General features: G+C 42.3%; 1 protein-coding gene across 2 annotated transcripts; it reads left to right on the top strand.

The window, feature by feature from the left end:
- Positions 1-1,383: 1,383 nt before the first annotated feature.
- On the top strand, positions 1,384-25,511 carry LOC129838464 (N-acylneuraminate cytidylyltransferase). Of its 2 annotated transcripts, XM_055905428.1 has the most exons (9): positions 1,385-1,813; positions 13,448-13,590; positions 14,476-14,631; positions 17,065-17,195; positions 17,569-17,663; positions 18,247-18,277; positions 18,342-18,482; positions 20,311-20,476; positions 22,277-25,511. In XM_055905428.1, the coding sequence occupies exons 1-9, from the start codon at positions 1,593-1,595 to the stop codon at positions 22,489-22,491; spliced, it is 1,299 nt and encodes a 432-aa protein (XP_055761403.1). In that variant the 5' UTR covers positions 1,385-1,592; the 3' UTR covers positions 22,492-25,511. The 2 variants fall into 2 exon arrangements, with proteins under 2 accessions (XP_055761402.1, XP_055761403.1); XM_055905427.1 differs by lacking the exon at positions 18,247-18,277 and having other exon boundaries at positions 1,384-1,813; positions 18,311-18,482.
- Positions 25,512-26,140: the final 629 nt, after the last annotated feature.

Below are 26,140 nucleotides of genomic sequence, written 5' to 3'. Positions count from 1 at the left end.
ATCAAAGCTCTATGAACTAAGTGGTACAATTTACTTTACACCATTGCAGCAGCAGAGCAAAATATTTGGGACTGACCCAAAATTATTCTGGACTAAAGCCCAGAAAGCCAGGTCCTGGTGATGTCCATGGTTCACATAATTGTCAATTTAAAGATATTTAGCCAATTTATTCATCACTACATTTAGCTAACATTAGATAGTTAATCGATTCGGCAGTCTCGTCCAGATCATCATGGCATTTGTAGTTCTTTATGATAGCCACATTACCAGCTAGCATTAGCATTTCTGGGAGGTAAATACAGGCGAATATATTGATCAAAGTCACCTTGTCCTATCGAGATTCACACGGCTATCAAAATGTCACTCCAGGGTAAGCCTACATGAAACACAGCCCTTATTTTAAGTGTTTCTAAAATCCGCTATGGGAAAGATGAATGGGGGGAAAAACGATTGGAACCGTTTCCTTGTTTCGCCGCTAGGTTTTATGGGTATTATGACTCATACTGTGGTACTCTATTGATACCCTAATCACTCTCTGGGAGTTTAGTCAGCAACACGTGACAGTGGAGCCCTCAGAGAGTTTGTAGGGGTGAGGGCATGGTTTGGGATTCCACGGCACTTCAAAGGCATGTCAACAAGGCAGCATGGTGCATCATCCAGAAACATACATCTCTTTTCCATAAAATATATGTTCGAATTTTCGAACCAGTTTTCATTGGGAAGGCAGATTAAGCGTTGTTTTTATTTTTATAAAAAAGCAATGACTTTTGCATGTGAAAACACATAATCCGACTCATTCCCCCACGTGCTTTATTTAGCCTAGGCTACGTCACTCTGGGTTTGAGCGAATTTTGTCGCGTTCATATACTAATCGGAACAAGGAAACTCTGACATTTACGACTTGCTATCTGTAGTTATACACCTGTCACTTTCAACCGTTTTGCAAGTCGAACATTTCAGAGTTTCCTAGTTCCGACGGATACATGAACACAGCATTTGAACCTGGCTCACGCCCGGGAGGCAGCCCGGTTCCAAAATGAATGCAATCACTTTTTACCCAAAATAAACTCCTCCGACCTGGGAAACCCAGGTCAGATGATCGAATCCCCTCATTGAAGCGCGATCATCGTTTTCCTGACATTGAATAAGAATAAATTCAGTCATAAATTCAGTAAATAGTTCAACTGAAATTGTTACTATGGCAACAAAAGGAAGCGTTATTGAAATTACCTCAGAGTAAAGCTAGCAGGTATACGCCTCTCTTTTTTTACTGTGTACATGTAACATTTGTAGGATTTCCTTCACACAGTGTAAGCCGTAGTAGGTCATGTAAACTAAGTACGTAGCTAGCTAGTTACAGTGAGTTAGAACGCAAGAAGGTGCTAATTTGTAGGATTTCCTTCACACAGTGTAAGCCGTAGTAGGTCATGTAAACTAAGTACGTAGCTAGCTAGTTACAGTGAGTTAGAACGCAAGAAGGTGCTAGATCCTCCAGAAGACTGCTATCCATCGCTACCGCTATTAGCTACATTGAGACTACCGCCACGTCTCGACAAGACTCTTGTCTGCCCACCCGGCTACTGATCCTTTCAATGGCTGCTGCAAAAAAACGTACTCTATCGGGCATCGAAGATGTGGGAGACAGAAAAGCAAAGGTTATTAAAGACAGCGGTGAGAAGAGACACATCGCAGCCCTGATCCTCGCGAGGGGAGGCAGTAAGGGGATCCCCCTGAAGAATATCAAAGTTCTCGCCGGTGTCCCGCTCATTGGATGGGTTCTCAGAGCTGCAGTGGACTCCAAACAGTTTGACAGGTAACGTTAATTCAGTTACATTTTTGGTAAAATGTATTTATAATCTAGCTACGGTATATGGACTTGCTCCGACGCCTTTGTTAATAGTAACGTTAGTTAGCTGCACCAAATGAACGTGCGCAGGTAGCCTTGTAAAGGAGCCATTTGATTATGATTGTTTGACAATCAGATGAAAACACCATGACTGGTTGTGTTTATGCCACAATAAAAGGTAATACATTTTAAAAGTCAAAGGACAAATCTTTATGACTAGGCCCACAGAGATGCTATTGAATTAATAGGGATTCTAGATAGAATTATATGATTAGGACCCACGGCCGGTGTGCCAAAACTCTCCCCTGTCAGAATCCCCCCACCCTTCTAATTTCCTTACTTTTGTGGCTAGAGTCAAATACTTTATGTGGGACACATCAGAGTCAAATACTTTCTATAGAATAAACTTCACGTCAGGATAGACAACTGAAATTAATAATGAATGTATGTGTGTGTGTTATATTAAACATAGAGGGAGTAAAATGTTGGCAAGCAATAAACATTCCAGAACTACTATGGCTGAATTATTATCCTTACACTTTCAAAAATACTAGTCGAATAAGACATGGGAGAGATGACGATTTTTGGCAAATAGATTTATTTATAGACTAATACAAAATAAACTGCAGACAAAAATGCTTTCTGCTACTAAGATCAGTGAAATGTAGGCTAAACTGACAACGGAGTGAAGAGCAGAAATCTCAACTAGCAAGTAAGTCGCAGCAGTGAAGAACGCGCAGGGGGGAGAAATCTGTCTGGGGGGAGATTTTCGGCACAACACCGACACACCTAGAGTGGTAAATTTGACAACGGCGGCATTTCCCGAGCTAAACTGACCAAGACGCATATCCAACAAAACATATGTTGATAATTCGTTTTACTTGAGACAGGAGACCAAGTGGAGACATAGGACGAGGTGGATAATTTTATAATAAGGCAGGTTTATTCAAGTGTAAAAATATTATGCAAAGCGTGCAGCACGGCTCTTTCTATCTGATCCGTATGGGGTCGTCAGGAAAAGGGGCGAGTTTCCACAGTTGTACAGTTTTATATATAGACAACAAGCAAAGTAGGTTGATCTGCGAGTCTGGCCTTCCGATTGGTCGATCTGGGTCTTGGGTAGTCCTGTACAGGCCTGGTGTCCACGTTCCATTGGTTCCTGAGGTAGTTCTTTGTCTGGAGCTCCAACCCTGAGTTGTGTGTGTCTGAGTGATTGTCATGGGGGAGGGGAGTTGTGGGAGTCGTGCATGTGTCCAATGAGTCCAGCATATGTCCAATATAAAAGGGAGTGTGTATATTGTGTCAACCATAGCTAATGTTGAGAAGTTGTTAAAACAAGTTACCAATATCTAATACAATTCCTTACAAATCCCCCTCTTCACGTCTCACAAGAGACGTGACATAAAGTATATAAAAAGACAAAACTAAAGGATAAAATTTGTCAGAAGACAAATTTTTGATTCCCTCTCTTCACGTCTCACAAGAGACGTGACATAAAAGTATATAAAAAGACAAAGCTAAGGGATAAAATTTGTCAGAAGACAATTTTTTTTAATTCCCTCTCTTCACGTCTCACAAGAGACGTGACATAAAAGTATCTTAGTCCTCAAATAGATAGACAGGTCCAGCTTCCCCATCCTCAAGCAATGGGAACATTTGGGCCCTTTCCTGATTAGGGTCTATGGCTGCAGTTATAACACGGCTAGCAAGCGTGCGCGCACATGGAATGCAACAGCATCCACAAAGTACAAGAATGGCCGCAAAAACAGAAATTGATACTAGGATGGAGGAAACCAGCGTCTTATATTTACCAAAAGCATCCATCCATGAGTCCCACATAGTAGTGTCCACTCCAGAATGCTGTTTCATCTTACCATTAAGGGTACGAAGTCCCTCCAATGCTACAGTCAGACTCCCATCCGTAGCTGTGTTATTGGGAATGAAAGTACAACACTGTTCACCAAACATTTGCACAGACCCCCCCCCCGTTCAGCCAATAACATATCAACCGCGATTTTATTTTGAAATGCCATCAGGGACGTAGCTGCCAATTGTCCATGGACCGCCTCGAAGCCTTGTTGAGTCCAATTGCCCAGTTTCTGGACATTAAAATGAATGTAGTTAATTCTGTCCACATTTTTATTAACTGTACACCACCAACAAAATGATGATTCAAACCCAGCTGTCACTTGGTCCGCCAGTTTATATTCATCTGGCACCCCCTAGGGACACCAATAGCATCAATGTAAGTTGAGTCGTAAATGAGCAAGGACCAAAAAGGAGACCACTCCAATAACTACCCCTGGAGTGGCCAACCACACATTAGTAAACCAAAAAACGAGAATATGTTAAACCCTCCGGTCCATCCCTCTATACAACCTGTACCAGGTGGGCTCGTCGCCACCCGGGAACTTCAAACCTTCACAACAGGGAGGACACTTTTTATTCATTCAACAACATCATCTACAGCAAACCAAGGGTCCTCCTCTGTCAGCCCACTCTCCTGCGGAAGCTCGTTTTCGTATCAGCCTCTCCAACTGGAGCATCAACCAGAGGCCCCTTACACATCTGTAACAAACTTCTTCAAACAAGGTATGATACAGGCAACACAGAAATGAAAAACCACAACTAGTGTCAGAAATCCAGTAATCGTCCTTGCAGTGTACTTACCAAAACAACCACCCAGCCAGGGGAACAGTCCACTCTCCTCCACACCTGCAAGACCCTTCATCTCCACTGATAACCTTGCCAACCCACTCAGAGCTTTTGAAATGCTCCCATCCGGACTAGTATTGTTAGGAACAAACGTGCAACACTGTTACACCTCCCTTGTTGGCCAGACTTATGTCCAGTGTTAGTCTATTGTGTCTACTGGTTTGTGAGGTAGCATCCAATTGTTCAGCCATCCCTGTAAGTCCTGTGTGGGTGTGTTTATAATTGATCCAGACCTTTTGTTTTAACATCAACAATAGCTGGGCCAATGATGGGCATCAGATGCCACAGGCCATCATTCCTGGTTAATGTCCGGAATTCGTGGGGGACCCCTATTGGGACCCCCAACAGGTTGGTGTGCATGTTATCTGTACCCTCGGACCAAGGAGCGTCACGTTTCTGCCGTCTCCTGGGTTGGTCCCAAGCCTCTGTGTCCTGTGTATCTTCCCAGAAGTTGATTAGCTATCATAATAGCCAACGGTGGTATCAGACTGGCCAAAACACATGAGCAACGACAATTTCCTTTCAAAAATGGGGTCAACCGCCTGGCAGGTCCACACATCCACCATACATCAGCAACACCTCTAGTTAATAGTGGTATTAGTGATGCAGGTAGTAGCAGGGAGCCTTCCATAGTCTATACCTCTACCTGTACCAGTGTTACAGCTGTTAGGTCCCCCATATGCCTTAACTCCCCACGGTCCTTCTGGGGAGGGACTTCTGGGAACACAAGACTCAGAGTTTTACACAGGGTTAAATTTGGATGCACATCCAACCTTCCCCATTACTTAGGACAAATGGGTGAGCAGCCAGAATAGGTCTGGCATGTCCACATACGACACAGTCCTTTCTATTAAGTGTTTTGTAGGCCAAACACATATTCTCCCTTTCCTCATAAACAGTTTCAGTCCCCAAATGTTCACTATCTGAGATGTCTTTTATATTTATTATCTGTACCAGATTGGAGAGCTTAGGTGATGGCGTGGGACTTGGTCTTGAAGTGGTGGAGGAGGCCGGCTGAACCCTGGTCCGTTGGAACTGGTGGTGGTTCTGGCAGCACTGCGATGGTAACCTCCCCATCATATCCTTATCAGACAGCTCAGGACTACAGGCAGTCCTGTAAAACCCCACCCTCTCCCAGAGAACACATCATCAGCCAGAGATCAAGCAACACTTTCACTTCTATGAACGAACACAGTGAGGAAAGGTCAGGGGCAGGGAATTCTTCATTAAGGAGTTGATCCCCGAGCTCTATTAGCAACAGTTCTTCTCCTTAACTCTGTGATCATTCGGCAGTGTCAGTGTGTCTCACCCTCCAAGTGCGATATGCCCCCAGGTCGAGTGATTCACCTTCTCCCTTAATTCACCTGCAATGTATAAACTCTTGGACATACAGGTTTGGTTAGCAAACAGTTCCTCATTTGTTCTTTCTGATTATATATTTAACTTCTATGCCTAATTATTTATTTATTTTTTTAGCTATAAATGTTTAATTTTAAATAAGTTTATTATCCAATAGGCCCCATCCTTTCCTAGTCCACAATGTACCCTCCTTCGTTTGATACCTGGCTCTGGCCAGGTATCAACCTTACCTACTCTAAATAATAACTTAGTACATCATATTCTAGGAACGTCCCTTTTATTCCCCGCATATCCAATTCTCCCTTTGGCGTACATTCATATCTATTCTTTTCTAATTCTCTGTCAAGTGACTTATCTACTTTGAAATGTATCTGTGCTGCTTATATATGTTAACCCCTTTCTCTCCTATCTTATTTCACAGCCTACCTTGCTCATTTCCTGGTCCACCCTCCCCACTCTGCTCTCAAACCTTCAAGGTCTGAACAGTGCGGGGTAGACCCATCTGTCTGCCTTTTTGTAATAATAGTCAATAACAACTGTGTGTTCCTTTACAATATTAACTAAGTGTCTCACTGTTTTGACTTTATCTGCATGGATTTAAAAATAACCACAGGTCTTATAGTGTCAACCTTTAAAGTCCTAACATAACCTTAATTAACCTATCTCTATCTTCTAATGGCCAATACAAATGCTTACCTTATGGTCAAGAGTTATAAACTCTATTATAATCAATTTACCTCAAAACTAGTATCCCAAATGACACAATCTCATTATTCTCACCACATTTCCCCGCGAGTGATCAAGTCGCCGGAAAATGCAATGGAAACAGAAAACAGGTCAAAATGTTACACCTACATTCGTGTTCCATATCTAAACATACCAAAAGAACCCTTTATCTTCTCAAAGTCCCTTGCCTAAATAAAACTCAGAAAGTAAAACTCCTATTCCCATATGAGTGTATTCTTTTAAGATATCTTATCTCTGGGTACACGGAAACCCTTAACCTTAATGTTTACTCCAAAAAACAAAATTATGTCACCAGCATTCAACCAGTCGGCTGGGAGACCATTTGGGTGCTGCAATACTGCCATCTTCTGTCCATTCTCTGCATAGCTCTCCACCCACTCTTATTCAACCTTCTCAATTTGAGCCATATTAGTTTCTTATTTTAACTATTGTTTTCTAAATTTTTTATTTTTTAAAATTTTTTAATCTATTATTACCTAGTTAGACTAGAGTGTCCGTGACATACATCCATGGGGATCCGGTTATAGTTATTCTATTAACCATGTGAAAGTGCCCAGGGACACCCCAAATGTCAAATAAGGGGCCAGATATCCCTAGCCTTGCCCAGGGAGGGAGAAATATCCCTCTAACTGGGCGAGGTTCCTTTATCAGGGGAGGCGGAGTTTGATACCGCATCACCTGAGTCAGGAATGTCTTCATTTGGAATCGAATTTAAGCTGTTTAAATCAGCTCTGACTTCTGTCAGTGTTCTAGAAGGGATTGGGGCTGGAGTGCAATGTGTGAGGTGGTGCCAAGGTGCGCCTGATTTACCTTTGACCTGGACTGAGTGTGAAGTAACCTCCCTCACTTCGTACTGTCCAGTCCACCTGGGTTCTAGCCACTTTCTCTTGTGGACATTAACCCCACCCAGTCACCAATTTTTACCTTCCGTGTGCCAGATCTCCCTTCTGCTTCCCCGTTGGACCTTGTGAATCTGTGTGGAGAGAGCTGCAGAAAGTTCCGTCAATTATCAAACATTACAATTTGTTGTACATCAAGGGCGGGCATATGACCTCCCTTCCTTGGTGAACCCAGCATGACTCCTCCAGCCATTGTCTCATGAGGAGAGAGATGGGTGCCTGCACCTGGAGAGGCTATCATGGCCAGCAACGCCAGGGGCAGGACTTTAACCCAAATCAACTTCAAACCTGCACATACATTTGATTGGCGCGTTCCACGAGACTTATGAGATTGTGGCCTGTACACTAACCCCATCATTAAACCACATCCATTAATCAGTTGACATTTACACATCCGACCCTATTGGTACATGGAGCGTTTGTCATTAAACAACACACATGAGTTCGGTTTGCAGCCACTTAATGACCTATTTTGCATCCTCCCCTGCTGTTGGTATTGCCTCAACCCATTTAGAGAACCTGTCTACCATAACTAACAGGTACCTTTTTTCATTTGTCACATTGTCTTTCCCCATATCTGTGTGTGTTGGTGAGTGGTTCGTTCCCCAGGTCAGGTCTCCGTTTCAGTTCCTGTGCAGCTCTTTCTGCACAGGAGTGGGGTAGACCTTCAGCATTGAGTGCGTCTGCCGTGTTTTTGTCAGTGTTGACAAATGTGATGTGTGATTGTGTGCATTTATTCTGGATTTTCGTTTTCCTTTCAGCGCTGAACGTGAATTCTTTGCTCATCAGATATGCTGCAACCCCATGGTGGGTGTGGATTTCCAATGGATGGCACATTATCATGTGGGCTGTTTTTCCAATAGCTTTTGCCACTGCAGCCACATACCTGGAGCATGTGATTTGTCCTTCTTCAATGTGGCCCAGTTTGGAGGAGTGATACATCAACACTCTTCTCTCCCCCTCTAGGTTCTGGAAAAGGATGGATGATGTAAATCCTTCCTTTTCAGAAACATCCAGATGGAACTTGTTTTTTTTTTTTTTTAGTCAGGTGCTGTTAGGGCTACTGCCACTTAGAGATCTGTTTTCAAGAGTGCAAAAGCCTTTGATGCTTCAGTAGTTCAGGTCAATGATGAGTGTAGGTTAGTGGTGAGCAGCTTCAGGGCCATGGGGCATATTCGTCAGCCATGCCCTGAAAAGGGGGAGGTGATTGCTGATTCGGGTCTGGATTGGGGTGATTGTATGCGGGTTGAAGGGCCGCACGTGGTTGATACATCATTGGCCTGACTCCCCCTTGGTCTAGGGGCGTATCCTCGTCCCCTTTTGGCCAGAAACTGGCTTTGGGCCGGGGTTATTGGGTGCGGACACTGTCGCACCATATGCCCAGCTTGTTTACAATTATGACAGCTTCCATAAGATCCAGAGTACCTCTGGGGCTGTCCCCATGTGGGTGAATAGTTTGATTGTGGTAGTGGGTAGTAGGGTTGTAGTGGTGGTTCCGACGAAGGGTATGGCTGAAACGGGTAGGCATACGGCAGTTGGAATGGCTGCTCCTGGGGTGGGTGTATAGGTGGTCCCTGCTGGGTGAAGATGGGTAGTTGTTGTTGCTGTATCATTCGGGAAACAGTTTTTTCAATGATTTGTGAGATTTGTTGTTGGTCTTCAGCCACCATCTGTTTCTTGGGTTTCTCTCCTTTCTGGGCCTCTTTCAATTGTAGTTTCAAAAGTTGTACCTGTAGGGACTGGATTTGTGTTTCAGCCCCTCCCTTACCCTTATTGTATTGGGTAATGTGGTGATGCACATGGGAGTTGAACTGAGCCTGGGGAATTGCCATTAACCCCACAGTGCCCCTGAGATGGGTTGGGGCCGATGGGGCTGCTGTGGTGGTAGGTGGGGCGTCATTATTGTTGGACCTGCCCTCTTTGGTGTCAGTTGGTGCTCCAGTGACCACTCCCATCGTATCAGGTTTCCGGTAAGGGAGAGCTTTTCTAATTTCCTCAATTGCCCATAATCCTATTTTCATCTCAGCCTCTGCCTTCTCCCTCTGCTTTGTCCCTTCTTTTTTTAAATAAGTGACTCTTATTCTTATCAACTTCACATTCTATCCCTTGCTTCACTGCTTCCTCCAATTCTTTCTCCATAATGAGGAGTTGCCCTTTTGATGGGGCGACTCCACTAAGGAAGCCTGCTTGAATCCATCTCAGCCTCACTTCTTCCCAAACTCTTTTAACGGGTTTGTAGTGTAATTTCCCGCCTGCTCTGTCTTTCATTCTCTGATCTAAATATTCGTTGAATTTGTGTTTGGGGACGATAGTCGTGGTCATTTTGTCGTTGAGCTATGTCTGGGTCTATTATTATCTTTGTATACTTTAGCCCGTCACTGATCGAAACCAGCGATGTATTTTTCTTCCTCTAACCTCCCCCAGTCTGGTGTCCGACTCGCGTGGACAAAGGATTTTATTGCCGTGTATTTGATGAATTATTTTCGTTTTCCAACAATATTTCAGCTATCTCTTTTTGAAACAATATACGAATGTATTCATGCGCTCCTGTTATAATTGGAATGACAGTTTTGGGTATTTATAATAAAAAAAATATTATTGCTTTTCGCTAAATTAATTAATTAAATACTTTGGCAAAATATTTCAGAAGTTTCCTTTGGGGACAATATACTAATGAATTCAGGCGCTCCTGATATAATTGGAATGGCAATTATAAGACCTTTAACTCGAGAGATATTATTTATTTTAACTTTCCCGGTTAATTTAAACTTTTTCCGATTAATTAAATACTTTGCCAAAACATTTCAGAAATTTTCCTTTGGGGACAATATACTAGTAATTCACGCGCTTCTATAATAATTTTCAAATGAATTCTATCCCTTAAGGATTTACCAACAGTATAAGAGGGGAAAACCAGGTCAACTCATCAACCGTAAATGGCTGCTTCACCGTGGCACCCAGATTCTGACTCGGCGGTCACCACTAACGGAGCCTGAACTTAGCTTATAGCTAATTAGTAGCAATAGATCTCGTGGAACGCTCAATCACACACATTAATTTGGAGAGTTTCAGGTTTAATACCCTTGCTCCTATTTCAAGCTTAGATTTATCACCGATGCTCCTAGTTGAAAAATGTTTCAACTAGTCCCAGATTACTAATGCGACTTGAACAGATCACATTACATTTCAACCACATTAATTTGGAGAGTTTCAGGTTTAATACCCTTGCTCCTATTTCAAGCTTAGATTTATCACCGATGCTCCTAGTTGAAAAATGTTTCAACTAGTCCCAGATTACTAATGCGACTTGAATCCCAATACGCCAAGCTTAGATTTCTCACCGATGCTCCTAGTGGGGTGCCATTTCCACTAGCCTCAGATTACTAATACGACTTGAACAGGCTACATTACATTTCAAATACATTTGAGTTTCAAGTTTAATACCATTACTCCTAGTTCAAGCTTAGATTTATCACCGATGCTCCTAGTGGGGTGCCATGTCCACTAGTCCCAGATTACTAATTCGACTTGAACAGCATCAAGCTTAGATTTATCCCCGATACTCCTAGTTGAAGAATAATTCAACTAGTTCCAGATTACTAATACGACTTGATTTTATACTTCGCAAATATCTTTACACAATGCCTTAGATTCTAAACAATTCCACATAAATTTAGCAACAATTCACACTCACCTCAGTACTTCTGATCATTGAATTTAGATATTGGCTATAATACAATATGCAGATTTTGATTAAACCGGCTCTGCTTACCTTAATATTTTCGAGCTCTTTGATCAGTTTCCTGGGTGAGTTGAATCGCCGACGTCTCCCTCGAGCGGGTCACCTCTCCTTCTTGAATCTTTCTCCCTCTCGTCTCCTGTCCGATGAATTTTCTATTGGGCCGAATTCAAATATGTTTTAACCATCCTCTCCTACCAAGTCTGTTGATAATTCGTTTTACTTGAGACAGGAGACCAAGTGGAGACATAGGACGAGGTGGATAATTTTATAATAAGGCAGGTTTATTCAAGTGTAAAAATATTATGCAAAGCGTGCAGCACGGCTCTTTCTATCTGATCCGTATGGGGTCGTCAGGAAAAGGGGCGAGTTTCCACAGTTGTACAGTTTTATATATAGACAACAAGCAAAGTAGGTTGATCTGCGAGTCTGGCCTTCCGATTGGTCGATCTGGGTCTTGGGTAGTCCTGTACAGGCCTGGTGTCCACGTTCCATTGGTTCCTGAGGTAGTTCTTTGTCTGGAGCTCCAACCCTGAGTTGTGTGTGTCTGAGTGATTGTCATGGGGGAGGGGAGTTGTGGGAGTCGTGCATGTGTCCAATGAGTCCAGCATATGTCCAATATAAAAGGGAGTGTGTATATTGTGTCAACCATAGCTAATGTTGAGAAGTTGTTAAAACAAGTTACCAATATCTAATACAATTCCTTACACATAACACCTCACATTATTCTACCCCAAAACAATGATACTTGGCTATTTTATCCCTATTAATTGAACTTTTCACTTTCTGAAAAGAGTATATGTTTAAACTCCGGCAGCTTTTAGGGAAGCAATTATGTTGTTGAGTTAAGCAACGGATGAGTAGCCAGCAGTTAAAGCTTACATGTTTCTACTTCGTCGAGGCTCTGTCTGGGTGGAAAGGTATCTTTTGAAACTGCCATGCTTAGATTCATAAGGATGTCTAATATTTAATGATTTGCAAACAGTAACCGTTTAGTTGCAAACGAGACACTTGTAACGGGAGCCTGTAACAGGGATCGGACCAACACGCAGAGTAGCCAGTGCTCAACATGTTTAATAACACGATAAACAGTGAACACGATACAAATAACAAATGTGGTAAACCGATACAGCCCTATCTGGTGCAGCGAAAACACAAAGACAGGAAACAACCACCCACAAACCCCAACACAAAATAAGCCACCTATATATGATTCCCAATCAGAGACAACACAAAACACCTGCCTCTGATTGAGAACCATATTAGGCCAAACATAGAAACAGACAAACTAGACACACAACATAGAATGCCCACCCAGCTCACGTCCTGACCAACACTAAAACAAGCAAAACATACAAGAACTATGGTCAGAACGTGACAACACTCTGGTTTGATATAGGAGAAATATGGTAAGAATACCTATTCCTCTGTCCATTCTTCCCTGAAACTTCTATTTGCATTTTCACCTTTCTTTTGAAACTTTTTCAGTGACATTTTGTCTTGATTGCAAGCTGTTTTACCCCAATCAACGCACAAAGGAAAATAACAAAATAATTTAATAGAGACATTTGAGATTTTATCAGTGTAATCAGATTGAAACTATTAGGATATGTTATTGACATTATATAGCCTAGTAACCAGATGTGTTAAAATCTGTTTAATTTGTAGTTTAATCATGAATGGGACCTCTATTATGTTCTGTTCTACTGACTATTAGCTGAGAAAAAAACTGTCCTTTGGCCAAACCTATTGCCAACCCCTGCATTACACTATTCTAGTTTAGGGGGAAAGGAGGGGGGTGGCAATTTTTTTGTCTTGCCTAGGGCAGCAGAACGTCCAGAGCCGGTCCTGTTAGGCCCATACATTGTTTTAGTACACACATGTTCACACATACGAGGTTCCAAACTGGGAAGAAATCACATCTACTTTAACTCCTGGTCATAACTATACATTATTAACTGTTTGTTGTATAAATATGTATACCCATGTCAGAATCTTATTGAGAGAGTTTGTCTGAAAGTTAGTGTACAGTCTCTGAATGAACCCCCTGGTTTGGGCTTGGCCACACAAGACTGGATTGCACTGATGTAGTCTACATGTCATAAAGCCTGATGAATCAACTTCTCCCCTTCTTTTTCCCAGTGTGTGGGTATCAACTGACCATGATGACATTGAGAAGGTAGCCAAGGCATGGGGAGCTCAGGTTCACCGCAGGAGCCCAGAGGTGTCCAAAGACTCCTCCAGCTCTCTCGACACCATCCAGGAATTTGTCCGATTAAACCCAGGTAGGGGGTGAATGTCAAGTTTATTTCCTTGATTCCTCATGTCCTCTCTCCTTGACTCCTTCTCAAAATGCATTAGAGGAGGAGATCTGAGTGGAGGAGCCTCAAATCTTCTGCTCCAATGTGCTTTGAGAAGGAGCCAAGGAGGGAGGCATGAGGAATCAAGCTAGTTTGGGTAAGGTTCTGGAACGGCATGTATCAAGCATCTCAGAATAGGAATACTGATCTGGGATAAGGTCCCCCCTGTCCATGTAGTCTTCTTTGTTGTGATCTATGAGCTAAATCAGCACTCCAACTCCGAGACACTTGAAACATACGACCTTCAGGGCCGCAGATCCTGCTGCTGTTTTTCCTCCCTGCTTTTTAATCAGAACCTGAGAACACCCGTCTGGGAAACCAGGTGTGTGGTCTGACTCACCACTCTCCAGCCAATCAGTCACAGTTGTGCACCCCTGATCTTGCTCACATGATCACATGATAATGCTCACATGCTGTTTTCTTTTAATTCAATTTCTAATACCATAACCCTAATCCCAACCCTAGGAAAGTGTTGCATATCAATCAATCACATTTCTTTATAAAGCCCCTTTTTACGTCAGCAGAAGTCACAAAGGGCTTATCCAGAAACCCAGCCTAAAACCCATAAGAGTAAGCAATGCAGATGTAGAAGCATGTCTGGTATTAAGAGTTTCAGGTGGTAGATTGTTGATAGCGTGAGAGCGGCTATAGACAACCCATGAATAGGGGGCTATCCAAATGAAGTGGGACCTACTCCATAGATACAGATGTCAACAGTAACCATGTAGATTTATTCATATGTCATATCATATGTGGCTACCTGATTAAATAATGGATAAATCAAATATCTGTTGTGTTGTCCTCCTCCAGAGGTGGATGTGATCTGTCACATCCAGGCCACGTCTCCCTGCCTGCACCCCTTCCACCTGAAGGAGGCCCTGGAGATGATCACCAAGCAGGGCTTCACGTCCGTCTTCTCCGTGGTCCGACAACACCACTTCCGCTGGCAGGAGGTGAAGAAAGGAGGTACGGGACAGACGTGTGTTATGTTTAGGACCTTACACTTATTATCAGTTAACTGGAGAGGTTCCAACTTAATGTACAGGTCTGTCAGGAGTCAGTCCCTTCACTTGTCCTTTATACCGCTGCACAAGTTTCCTAAGCATGACTAAGCAGACACAGATACAAGGAATGAGTATCAGGGTGGGAGAGTGAGGGAGGCTATTATCTTGTATCTAGTTCCTCTTCTGCTTGACTCACACCCTGTGAACAAACCATAAGCACATCGCAACTTAATAACACAAAACAACAATTCTCATTGTCTGACAGTTTACAGAACATGCCAACCTTGAGAAAGAACACAGTGTTTACAGCTTATAACATTTTCCACTACACTGTGCCTGAGGAAAAACTGTCCCTCACTTTATCAGTAGGGTCAGGAGTTTGTCCTGACCATGTGACCAGAGCCAGGAAAAACTCTAGTGCCCTAGATATTTAGTGTTTGAAAACAGCTACACATCATATCTTGATGTAAGATGCTAATGCTCAATGATAAATGTGTTTATAAGAGCATCTGCTAAATGACTAACTAATGCTCAATGATAAATGTGTTTATAAGAGTATCTGCTAAATGACTAACATGTACAGTTGAAGTCAGAAGTTTACATACACTTAGGTTGGAGTCATTAAAACTTGTTTTTCATCCACTCCACAAATTTCTTGTTAACAAACTATAGTTTTGATAAGTCGGTTAGGACATCTACTTTGTGCATGACACAAGTAATTTTTCCAACAATTGTTTACAGACAGATTATTTCACTTATAATTCACACTATCACAATTCCAGTGGGTCAGAAGTTTACATACAATAAGTTGACTGTGCCTTTAAACAGCTTGGAAAACAGAAAATGATGTCATGGCTTTAGAAGCTTCTGATAGGCTAATTTACATCATTTGAGTCAATTGGAGGTGTACCTGTGGATGTATTTCAAAGCCTACCTTCAAACTCAGTACCTCTTTGCTTGACATTATGGGAAAATCTAAGAAATCAGCCATGACCTCAGAAAAGAAATTGTAGACCTCCACAAGTCTGGTTCATCCTTGGGAGAAATTTCCAAATGTTCATCTGGTACCACGTTCATCTGTGCAAACAATAGTACGCAAGTATAAACACCATGGGACCACGCAGCCGTCATACCGCTCAGGATGGAGACGCGTTCTGTCTCCTAGAGATTAATGTACTATGGTGCGAAAAGTACAAATCAATCCCAAAACAACAGCAAAGGACCTTGTGAAGATGCTGGGGGAAACAGGTACAAAGTATCTATTTTCACAGTTAAACGAGTCCTATATTGACATAACCTGAAAGGCCGCTCAGCAAGGAAGAGGCCACTGCTCCAAAACCACCATAAAAAAGCCAGACTATGGTTTGCAACTGCACATGGGGACAAAGCTATTTTTTTTTGGAGAAATGTCGTCTGGTCTGATGAAACAAAAATAGAACTGTTTGGCCATAATGACCATCGTTATGTTTGGAGGAAAAAGGGGGAGGCTTGCAAGCCAAAGAACACCATCCCAACCGTGAAGCACGGGGGTGGCAGCATCATGTTGTGGGGGTGCTTTGCTGCACGAGGGACTGGTGCACTTCACAAAATAGATGGCATCATGAGGTAGGAAAATGATGTGGATATATTGAAGCAACATCTCAAGACATGAGTCAGGAAGTTAAAGCTTGGTCGTAAATGGGTCTTCCAAATGGACAATGACCCCAAGCATACTTCCAAAGTTGTGGCAAAATGGCTTAAGGACAACAAAGTCAAGGTATTGGAGTGGCCATCACAAAGCCCTGACCTCAATCCCATAGAAAATTTGTGGGCAGAACTGAAAAAGCTTGTGCGAGCAAGGAGGCCTACAAACCTGACTCAGTTACACCAGCTCTGTCAGGAGGAATGGGCCAAAATTCACCCAACTTATTGTGGGAAGCTTCTGGAAGGCTACCCGAAACGTTTGACCCAAGTTAAACAATTTAAAGGCAATGCTGCCAGATACTAATTGAGTGTATGTAAACTTCTGACCCACTGGGAATGTGATGAAAGAAATTAAAGCTGGAATAAATAATTATCTCTACTATTATTCTGACATTTCACATTCTTAAAAGAAAGTGGTGATCCTAACTGACTTAAGACAGGGAATTTTTACTTGGATTAAATATCAGGAATTGTGAAAAACTGCATTTAAATGTATTTGGCTAAGGTGTATGTAAACTTCCGACTTCAACTGTAAATATAGTACCTTTCACAAGCACATTACATGGAAGTAACTCCATCCACCACTAATCACTGTGTATCACAATAGAGAGATGAGGGGTGTTCAGACAAATGAGTTATTCTCCTGACCAGGAAGTAGTCTGGTTTCTAGTTATAACCAAAACATTGACTATGTGTTCTCTCTCCTGTTCAGGTAGTGTAGCCACCCAGTCTCTGAACTTAGACCCTTCTAACAGGCCCCGGAGACAGGACTGGGATGGAGAGCTGTGTGAGAACGGATCTTTCTACATTTATACCAGAGCGACGATAGAGAGAGGCCTGCAGGTAACTGGCACTATACCCCATCAGGGACCTTTCACAAAGCGTCTCAGGATAGGAGTGCTGGTCTAGGATCAGTTTTCCCTTTTCAATCATTATGAATACGTCTATATGGACAGGGGGGACCTGATCGTAGATCAGCAGCCCTACTCTGAGATGCTTTATGAATACAGGCCCTGATGTGTATGTCTGTTGCTGGTGGTGAACCCTATTCCCCTCAGGGGATCAATAACGTTTATTCATTCAGTGGACGTGAGCCTGACTAGAAACAACATACACACTGAGAGATGGACTGATCTGTGATACTACTAGATATTCTATTGTTAACTGGTGTTTTGAATGCTAATAGAAATGCCCTTTGTGTTGTTGTCTTTCTCAGGGGGGGAGGTGGGCTTACTATGAGATGCTGCCAGAGTACAGTGTGGATATTGATGTGGATATCGACTGGCCCGTGGCAGAACAGAGAGTACTGAGGTAGTCTGAAATCTCTGACTTAGAATTTCAAGTTCACTCTCTGTTCAAGTCATTCACTCCGAACCACCTCTGTCTCTCTCTCTGTCTCCTCTCTCTCTGTCTCCTCTGTCTCTCTCTCTCTGTCTCTCTCTCTCTGAAAGTGTTTATTTGAATGCACTTTAAATATAATTTGATTTAGTGGTAAAGCAACACAATGAACATTGCTGTAACACAGAGGAGTGGTTGTCCAAATGTATTTCCCTGTGTGTGTTGTTCCTCTCCAGGTTTGGTTACTTTGGCCTGGACAAGCCTGAGGTGTATTTCCCTGTGTGTGTTGTTCCTCTCCAGGTTTGGTTACTTTGGTCTGGACAAGCCTGAGGTGTATTTCCCTGTGTGTGTTGTTCCTCTCCAGGTTTGGTTACTTTGGCCTGGACAAGCCTGAGGTGTATTTCCCTGTGTGTGTTGTTCCTCTCCAGGTTTGGTTACTTTGGTCTGGACAAGCCTGAGGTGTATTTCCCTGTGTGTGTTGTTCCTCTCCAGGTTTGGTTACTTTGGCCTGGACAAGCCTGAGGTGTATTTCCCTGTGTGTGTTGTTCCTCTCCAGGTTTGGTTACTTTGGTCTGGACAAGCCTGAGGTGTATTTCCCTGTGTGTGTTGTTCCTCTCCAGGTTTGGTTACTTTGGCCTGGACAAGCCTGAGGTGGTGCGTCTGCTGCTGTGTAATGTCTCCGGCTGTCTGACTGACGGCCGCGTCCTCATCTCTGTCTCTGGAGAGGAGATGGTCTCAGTCAACACCAGAGATACTATGGGTATCCGCATGCTGCAGAGAGAGGGGGTGGAGGTACAGATACTGTACATATAGAACCTATAGAACACACACACACTGACACACACTGCAGAGAGAGGGAGTAGAGATACAAATATAATGTGATGAATACTGGTGATTCATTTATTGTGTTTTAAAAGATCAAACAGTGAAAGACAGGTGTTACTTTATTTTTTACAATGACTGCTACCACAAATTAATGTATTGTCTATGTTGTAATGTCTATGTTGTATTGTCTATGTTGTAATGTCTATGTTGTAATGTCTATGTTGTAATGTCTATGTTGTAATGTCTATGTTGTAATGTCTATGTTGTAATGTCTATGTTGTAATATGAATTTCCAGGTGAACAAAAAGGAGAGCAGTCATTTGTAAAGTCAATCAAAGTCAATCAACAATCTGGTTTATTACAAGTTGCAACAGGAAGACAGACACCTCCAGTCCATAAGCAGAGAAAATGTATCTTGGGAGACAGACCCTTTATATCCTAATCAGACAGCACCAAATGTTCTGTAAACACCAGCCTCTTGGAGACAGACCTTTTATATCCTAATCAGACAGCACCAAATGTTCTGTAAACACCAGCCTCTTGGAGACAGACCCTTTATATCCTAATCAGACAACACCAAATGTTCTGTAAACACCAGCCTCTTGGAGACAGACCTTTTATATCCTAATCAGACAGCACCAAATGTTCTGTAAACACCAGCCTCTTGGAGACAGACCCTTTATATCCTAATCAGACAGCACCAAATGTTCTGTAAACACCAGCCTCTTGGAGACAGACCCTTTATATCCTAATCAGACAGCACCAAATGTTCTGTAAACACCAGCCTCTTGGAGACAGACCCTTTATATCCTAATCAGACAACACCAAATGTTCTGTAAACACCAGCCCAGAGGCTTGTAGGAAGACAAAACAAAAGGCAGTGACTTGTCCAGCTGCTACAGAATCAACTGAGTTCACACAATGTCAGTACAATACAACAGTGAATAATCAGTGTCCTCAGACCTGGTACCTCCAGTCTGGTGTCAATCACTATCAACAGATAAGAGAATAATCTGTAGCATTCACTATCAAGTCTAGTGACCATCAATCTGCACCTTGAATGTCACAAACAGAACACTGGGAATGATTTGTATTACAGAACTCTAAATACTGTATGTTAAACATTGTGTTAATCACTCTGACCTGAATATGGACTGATATTTCCTCATTACACTCAGTCTGTACAATACATAGAACAGAGCTTCCATACAAAACAGAGCTTCCATACAAAACAGAGCTTTCATACAAAACAGAGCTTCCATACAAAACAGAGCTTCCATACAAAACAGAGCTTCCATACAAAACAGAGCTTCCATACAAAACAGAGCTTCCATACAAAACAGAGCTTCCATACAAAACAGAGCTTCCATACTAAACAGAGCTTTCATACAAAACAGAGCTTCCATACAAAACAGAGCTTCCATACTAAACAGAGCTTACATACAAAACAGAGCTTCCATACTAAACAGAGCTTCCATACAAAACAGAGCTTTCATACAAAACAGAGCTTCCATACAAAACAGAGCTTCCATACTAAACAGAGCTTCCATACAAAACAGAGCTTCCATACAAAACAGAGCTTTCATACAAAACAGAGCTTCCATACAAAACAGAGCTTCCATACTAAACAGAGCTTACATACAAAAGAGAGCTTCTATAAAAAAAGAGAGCTTCCATACAAAACAGAGCTTACATACAAAAGAGAGCTTCTATAAAAAAAGAGAGCTTCCATACAAAACAAAGCTCACATAGAAAACACAGAGCATAAACATTTGTTTTATTCTGTCTCCTCCAGGTGATCCTGATCTCGTCCAGTGAGGACCTTCTGACCAAGGCCCTGGCTGACAATCTGTCCCAGAGGACAGGCTGCGAGGTCAGACAGCTGGGCAAGGACATCCAGTGTGAAGTCAAAGCCATGATGGACGACAAGGATCTGGACTGGAAGGAGGTCGCCTATATGGGTAAACTCACTGTTCTTTTAATTCAACAATTTACTACTACTACTACTACTACTACTACTACTACTACTACTACTACTGCTGCTGCTACTACTGCTGCTACTACTGCTACAAATGCTACAACCGCTACTACTACAAATAGTACTACTATTACTAATTCATTTTAGTTTTATAGTACAGTTTGTAATATAGTGGAATCTCAAGGTTCTTAACATTCTATTTTGAGTAATACTTGTGCGTTCATGTCAATCAAAGCGTGTTAAGGTATTTATGTAATGGTAGTCCTCCTCCTCTTCAACCGAAAAGGAGGAGTAGTGATTCGACCAAGGCGCAGCGGGTTGTGAATACATAATTTTAATTAACAAGACGGAAAAAACACAAAACGAAATACACTTGAATGATTAACAAAATAACAAAACGGAATAGACAGACCTGGACATGGAACTTACATAAAACACGAAGAACGCACGAACAGGGAAAATAGACTACACAAAATGACGATGTACAAAAACAAACCGAACAGTCCCGTATGGTGCGACAAACACTGACACAGGAGACAACCACCCATAACAAACACAGTGAAACAACCTACCTAAATATGACTCTCAATTAGAGGAACGCCAAACACCTGCCTCTAATTAAGAGCCATACCAGGCAACCCTTAAACCAACATAGAAACAGAAAACATAGAATCCCCACCCAAACTCACGTCCTGACCAACTAACACATACAACAAACTAACAGAAATAGGTCAGGAACGTGACAATTTATTTGGAGCCCTTCTGAGATGTAAATCAAATCAAATTTTATTTTGTCACATGCGTCGAATACAACAGGTGTAACCTTACAGTGAAATTATGACATACAAGCCCTTAACCAACTATGCAGTTATAATAAATACAAATAAGAATAAGAAATAAAAGTAACAAATAATTAAAGAACAGCAGTAAAATAACAATAGCGAGGCTATATACAGGGGGTACCGGTACAGAGTCAATGTGCGTGGGAACAGGTTAGTCGAGGTAATATGTACATGTAGGTAGAGTTATTAAAGTGACTATGCATAGATAATATCAGAGAGTAGCAGCAGTGTAAAAGAGAGGGAGGGGGGGGGGAGGGGGCAATGCAAATAGTCTGGGTAGGCATTTGATTAGATGTTCAGGAGTCTTATGGCTTGGGGTAGAAGCTGTTTAGAAGCTTCTTGGACCTAGACTTGGCGCTCCGGTACCACTTGCCGTGCGGTAGCAGAGAGAACAGTCTATGACTTGGGTAACTGGAGTCATTGACAATTTTTTGGCCTTTCCTCTTTCCTCTAGTATATAGGTCCTGGATGGCAGGAAGCTTGGTCCCATTTATGTACTGGGCCATACGCACTACCCTCTGTAGTACCCTACGTTCAGATGCCGAGCAGTTGCCATACTAGGCGGTGATGCAACTGGTCACGATGCTCTCGATGGTGCAGCTGTAGAACTTTTTGAGGATCTGGGGACCCATGCTAAATCTTTTCAGTCTGCTGAGGGGGAAAAGGTGTTGTCGTGCCCTCTTCACGACTGTCTTGGTGTGTTTGGACCATGATAGTTAGTTGGTGATGTAGACACCAATGAACTTTAAACTCTCGACCCGCTCCACTACAGCCCCGTCGATGTTAATGGGGGCCTGTTTGGCCGCCTTTTCCTGTAGTCCACGATCAGCTCATGCTTAGAATACTTCCATAACCACCTTATGGACACTTAAAAAGATTTAAAATTAAATTAAAACGAATCTCACACCTCCATTTCATCCCTCCATCTCTCCCTTCTACAGGTAATGATGCACCAGATGTTGACTGTCTGAACCTGGCTGGGCTGAGTGCAGTACCCCGGGACGCTCCAGTGGTGGCGATCAATGCTGCTAAATACTCCTGCCACAGTGCTGCAGGCCTGGGGGCTGTGAGGGAGTTTTCTGAACACATCCTGCTGCTCAAGAAGAAGGCCAAGTCTCAGATGGAACAGGACCGCATCCACAGAAATACATTCTAAATGCTAGAATGTGTTCTAAAGTCACAGAGATCCATTCTAAACTCTAGAATGTGTTCTAAAGTCACAGAGATCCATTCTAAACTCTAGAATGTGTTCTAAAGTCACAGAGATCCATTCTAAACTCTAGAATGTGTTCTAAAGTCACAAAGATCCATTCTAAACTCTAGAATGTGTTCTAAAGTCACAGAGATCCATTCTAAACTCTAGAATGTGTTCTAAAGTCACAAAGATCCATTCTAAACTCTAGAATGTGTTCTAAAGTCACAAAGATCCATTCTAAACTCTAGAATGTGTTCTAAAGTCAGAGAACCATTCTAAACTCTAGAATGTGTTCTAAAGCAGGCATGGGCAAACGTTTTGGCTTGAGGGCCAAACAGATTTTTGGGGGGATTGATTTGTTTGTCGAAATCCTTTTCTTAAAATCAGTTATTTTAAAATATATAGGTCCATTATAATTTCTATCTAGTTTTTGACATTCATGACCTGGAGTGTTTTCTTACACAGAATAATAATTTCCTGCCAAGAAACATTCTCATTCTAAACTTCACATGTAAACTGGAAGAGTTGCATTCTCAATTGCATACTCCTCGCATCCACTCTCCTTCTCTTCCCTCTGACCTTCTCCAATGGTTTTTGAGAAGGAGACAAGGAGAGAGGACTTGAGGAATATGCAATTGAGAACATCCCCTTGTCATTCATTGTCATGTAAAAAAAGGAGTTGACAAGAAAGCAGTAACAGACTGACACTCAGGATATTGCATTCTAATCTGCATTCTATCAATCAGACAAACACTCTGCCTAATGTTCTGTCCAGGCATGAGTTCAAAGTGACAATAAATCTTATTATCATCTCTCTACTTTCTCTGGGGTTCTAGAAAGAAGTATATTTACTCACTTTCATGCACTTGCCTCAGGCTGAAATAGTTTTTACAGGTTGTCAGGTCAGTGTAGTTTGGGTTTTATATCACTACATGTTGTGTTGACAAATACAGTATGTACTTTTTAAATTGTCTTTGTTTTAATTAAATGAAGTATATACACTGAGTGTTCAAAACATTATGAACACCTGCTCTCTCTGACATACCGTCGTGGCCAAAAGTTCTGAGAATGACACAAATATACATTTTCACAAACTTTGCTGCTTCAGTGTCTTTGGATATTTTTGTCAGATATTACTATGGAATACTGAAGTATAATTACAAGCATTTCATAAGTGTCAAAGGCTTTTATTGACAATTACATGAAGCTGATGCAAAGAGTCAATATTTGCAGTGTTGGCCCTTCTTTTTCAAGACCTCTGCAATCCGCCCTGGCATGCTGTCAATTAACTTCTGGGCCACATCCTGACTGATGGCAGCCCATTCTTGCATATTCAATGCTTGGAGTTTGTCAGAATTTGTGGGTTTTTGTTTGTCCACCCACCTCTTGAGGATTGACCACAAGTTCTCAATGGGATTAAGGTCTGGGGAGTTTCCTAGCCATGGACCCAAAATATCAATGTTTTGTTCCCCAAGCCACCTAGTTATCACTTTTGCCTTATGGCAAGGTGTTCCATCATGCTGGAAAAGGCATTGTTCACCAAACTGTTCCTGGATGGTTGGGAGAAGTTGCTCTCGGAGGATGTGTTGGTACCATTCTTTATTCATGGCTGTGTTCTTAGGCAAGATTGTGAGTGAGCTCACTCTCTTGGCTGAGAAGCAACCCCACACATGAATGGTCTCAGGATGCTTTACTGTTGGCATGACACAGGACTGATGGTAGCGTTCACCTTGTCTTTTCCGGACAAGCTTTTTTCCGGATGCCCCAAACAATCGGAAAGGGGATTCATCAGAGAAAATGACTTTACCCCAGTCCTCAACAGTCCAATCCCTGTACCGTTTGCAGAATATCAGTCTGTCCCTGATGTATTTCCTGGAGAGAAGTGGCTTCTTTGCTCCCCTTCTTGACACCAGGCCATCCTCCAAAAGTATTCTCCTTACTGTGCGTGCAGATGCACTCACACCTGCCTGCTGCCATTCCTGAGCAAGCTCTGTACTGGTGGTGCCCCGATCCCGCCGCTGAATCAACTTTAGGAGACGGTCCTGGCGCTTGCTGGACTTTCTTGGGCACCCTGAAGCCTTCTTCACAACAATTGAACCGCTCTCCTTGAAGTTCTTAATGATCAGATAAATGGTTGATTTAGGTGCAATCTTACTGGCAGCAATATCCTTGCCTGTGAAGCTCTTTTTGTGTAAAGAAATGATGACGTCACGTGTTTCTTTCCATGTAACCATGGTTGACAGGAAGAACAATGATTCCAAACACCACCCTCCTTTTGAAGCTTCCAGTCTGTTATTCAAACTCAATCAGCATGACACAGTGATCTCCAGCCTTGTCCTCGTCAACACTCACACCTGTGTTAAAGAGGGAAGCACTGACATGTCAGCTGGTACTTTTGTGGCAGGGATGAAAATCAGTGTAAAGTTTTTGGGGGATTCAGTTCATTTGCATTGCAAAGAGGGACTTTGCAATTAATTGCAATTCGTCTGATCAATCTTCATAACATTCTGGAGTATATGCAAATTGACATCATACAAACTGAGGCAGCAGACTTTGTGAAAATGTATATTTGTGTCATTCTCAAAACTTTTGGCCACGACTGTAGACTGACCAGCTGAAAGCTATGGTCCCTTATTGATGTCACTTGTTAAATCCATCAGTGTAGATGAAGGGAAGAGAACAGGTTCAAAAGTTTTTAAGCCTTGAGACATGGATTGTGTGTGTGTGTGCCTTTCAGAGGGTGAATGGGTAAGATCAAATATTTAAGTGCCCTTGAACAGGCTCTGGTAGTAGCTGCCAGAAGTACCGGTTGGTACTAAGAACTGCAACGCTGCTGGGTTTTTCACACTCAACCGTTTCCTGTGTGGTACAAGAATGGTCCATGAACACAACTGTGGGAAGCATTGGAGTCAAAATGGGCCAGCATCCCTGTAGAACGCCTTTGACTCCTTGTAGAGTCCATGTCCTGATGAATTGATGGTACAGGGGGGGGGGGGGGGTAACATCTCTATATTATGAAGGTGTTATTAATGTTTTATATACTCAGTGTCTATGTGTATATATATATGAGGCCTTTAATCAGATTTTGATTGTTTTTTAATGTATGTTCTTTATATGTCTTAGTAGGACATTGGTTTCAGTTGCTTTGACATTCTTGTTGGTTTTATTGTTTACTATTGTACTGTATTTTCCTGCAGTTTGTTTGTTAGATGTTATATGATGTTCTCATAAATTGAAGAAAACTAGATAAATATATTGTGTCATGGAGTCATTATCTAATGGGACAGTTGACATACACCTTTTTACCACCAGAGGGTAGCCTAACGTCTCAGTTGAAGGAAACCCATTGGACAGCCTAACGTCTCAGTTGAAGGAAACCCACTGGACAGCCTAACGTCTCAGTTGAAGGAAACCCATTGGACAGCCTAACATCTCAGTTGAAGGAAACCCACTGGACAGCCTAACGTCTCAGTTGAAGGAAACCCATTGGACAGCCTAACATCTCAGTTGAAGGAAACCCATTGGACAGCCTAACACCTCAGTTGAAGGAAACCTATTGGACAGCCTAACATCTCAGTTGAAGGAAACCCATTGGACAGCCTAACGTCTC

The sequence above is a fragment of the Salvelinus fontinalis genome, chromosome 39 (genome assembly GCF_029448725.1).
Source record: "Salvelinus fontinalis isolate EN_2023a chromosome 39, ASM2944872v1, whole genome shotgun sequence".
Lineage (NCBI taxonomy): Eukaryota > Metazoa > Chordata > Actinopteri > Salmoniformes > Salmonidae > Salvelinus > Salvelinus fontinalis.
This window is presented reverse-complemented; position numbering and strand designations above follow the sequence as displayed.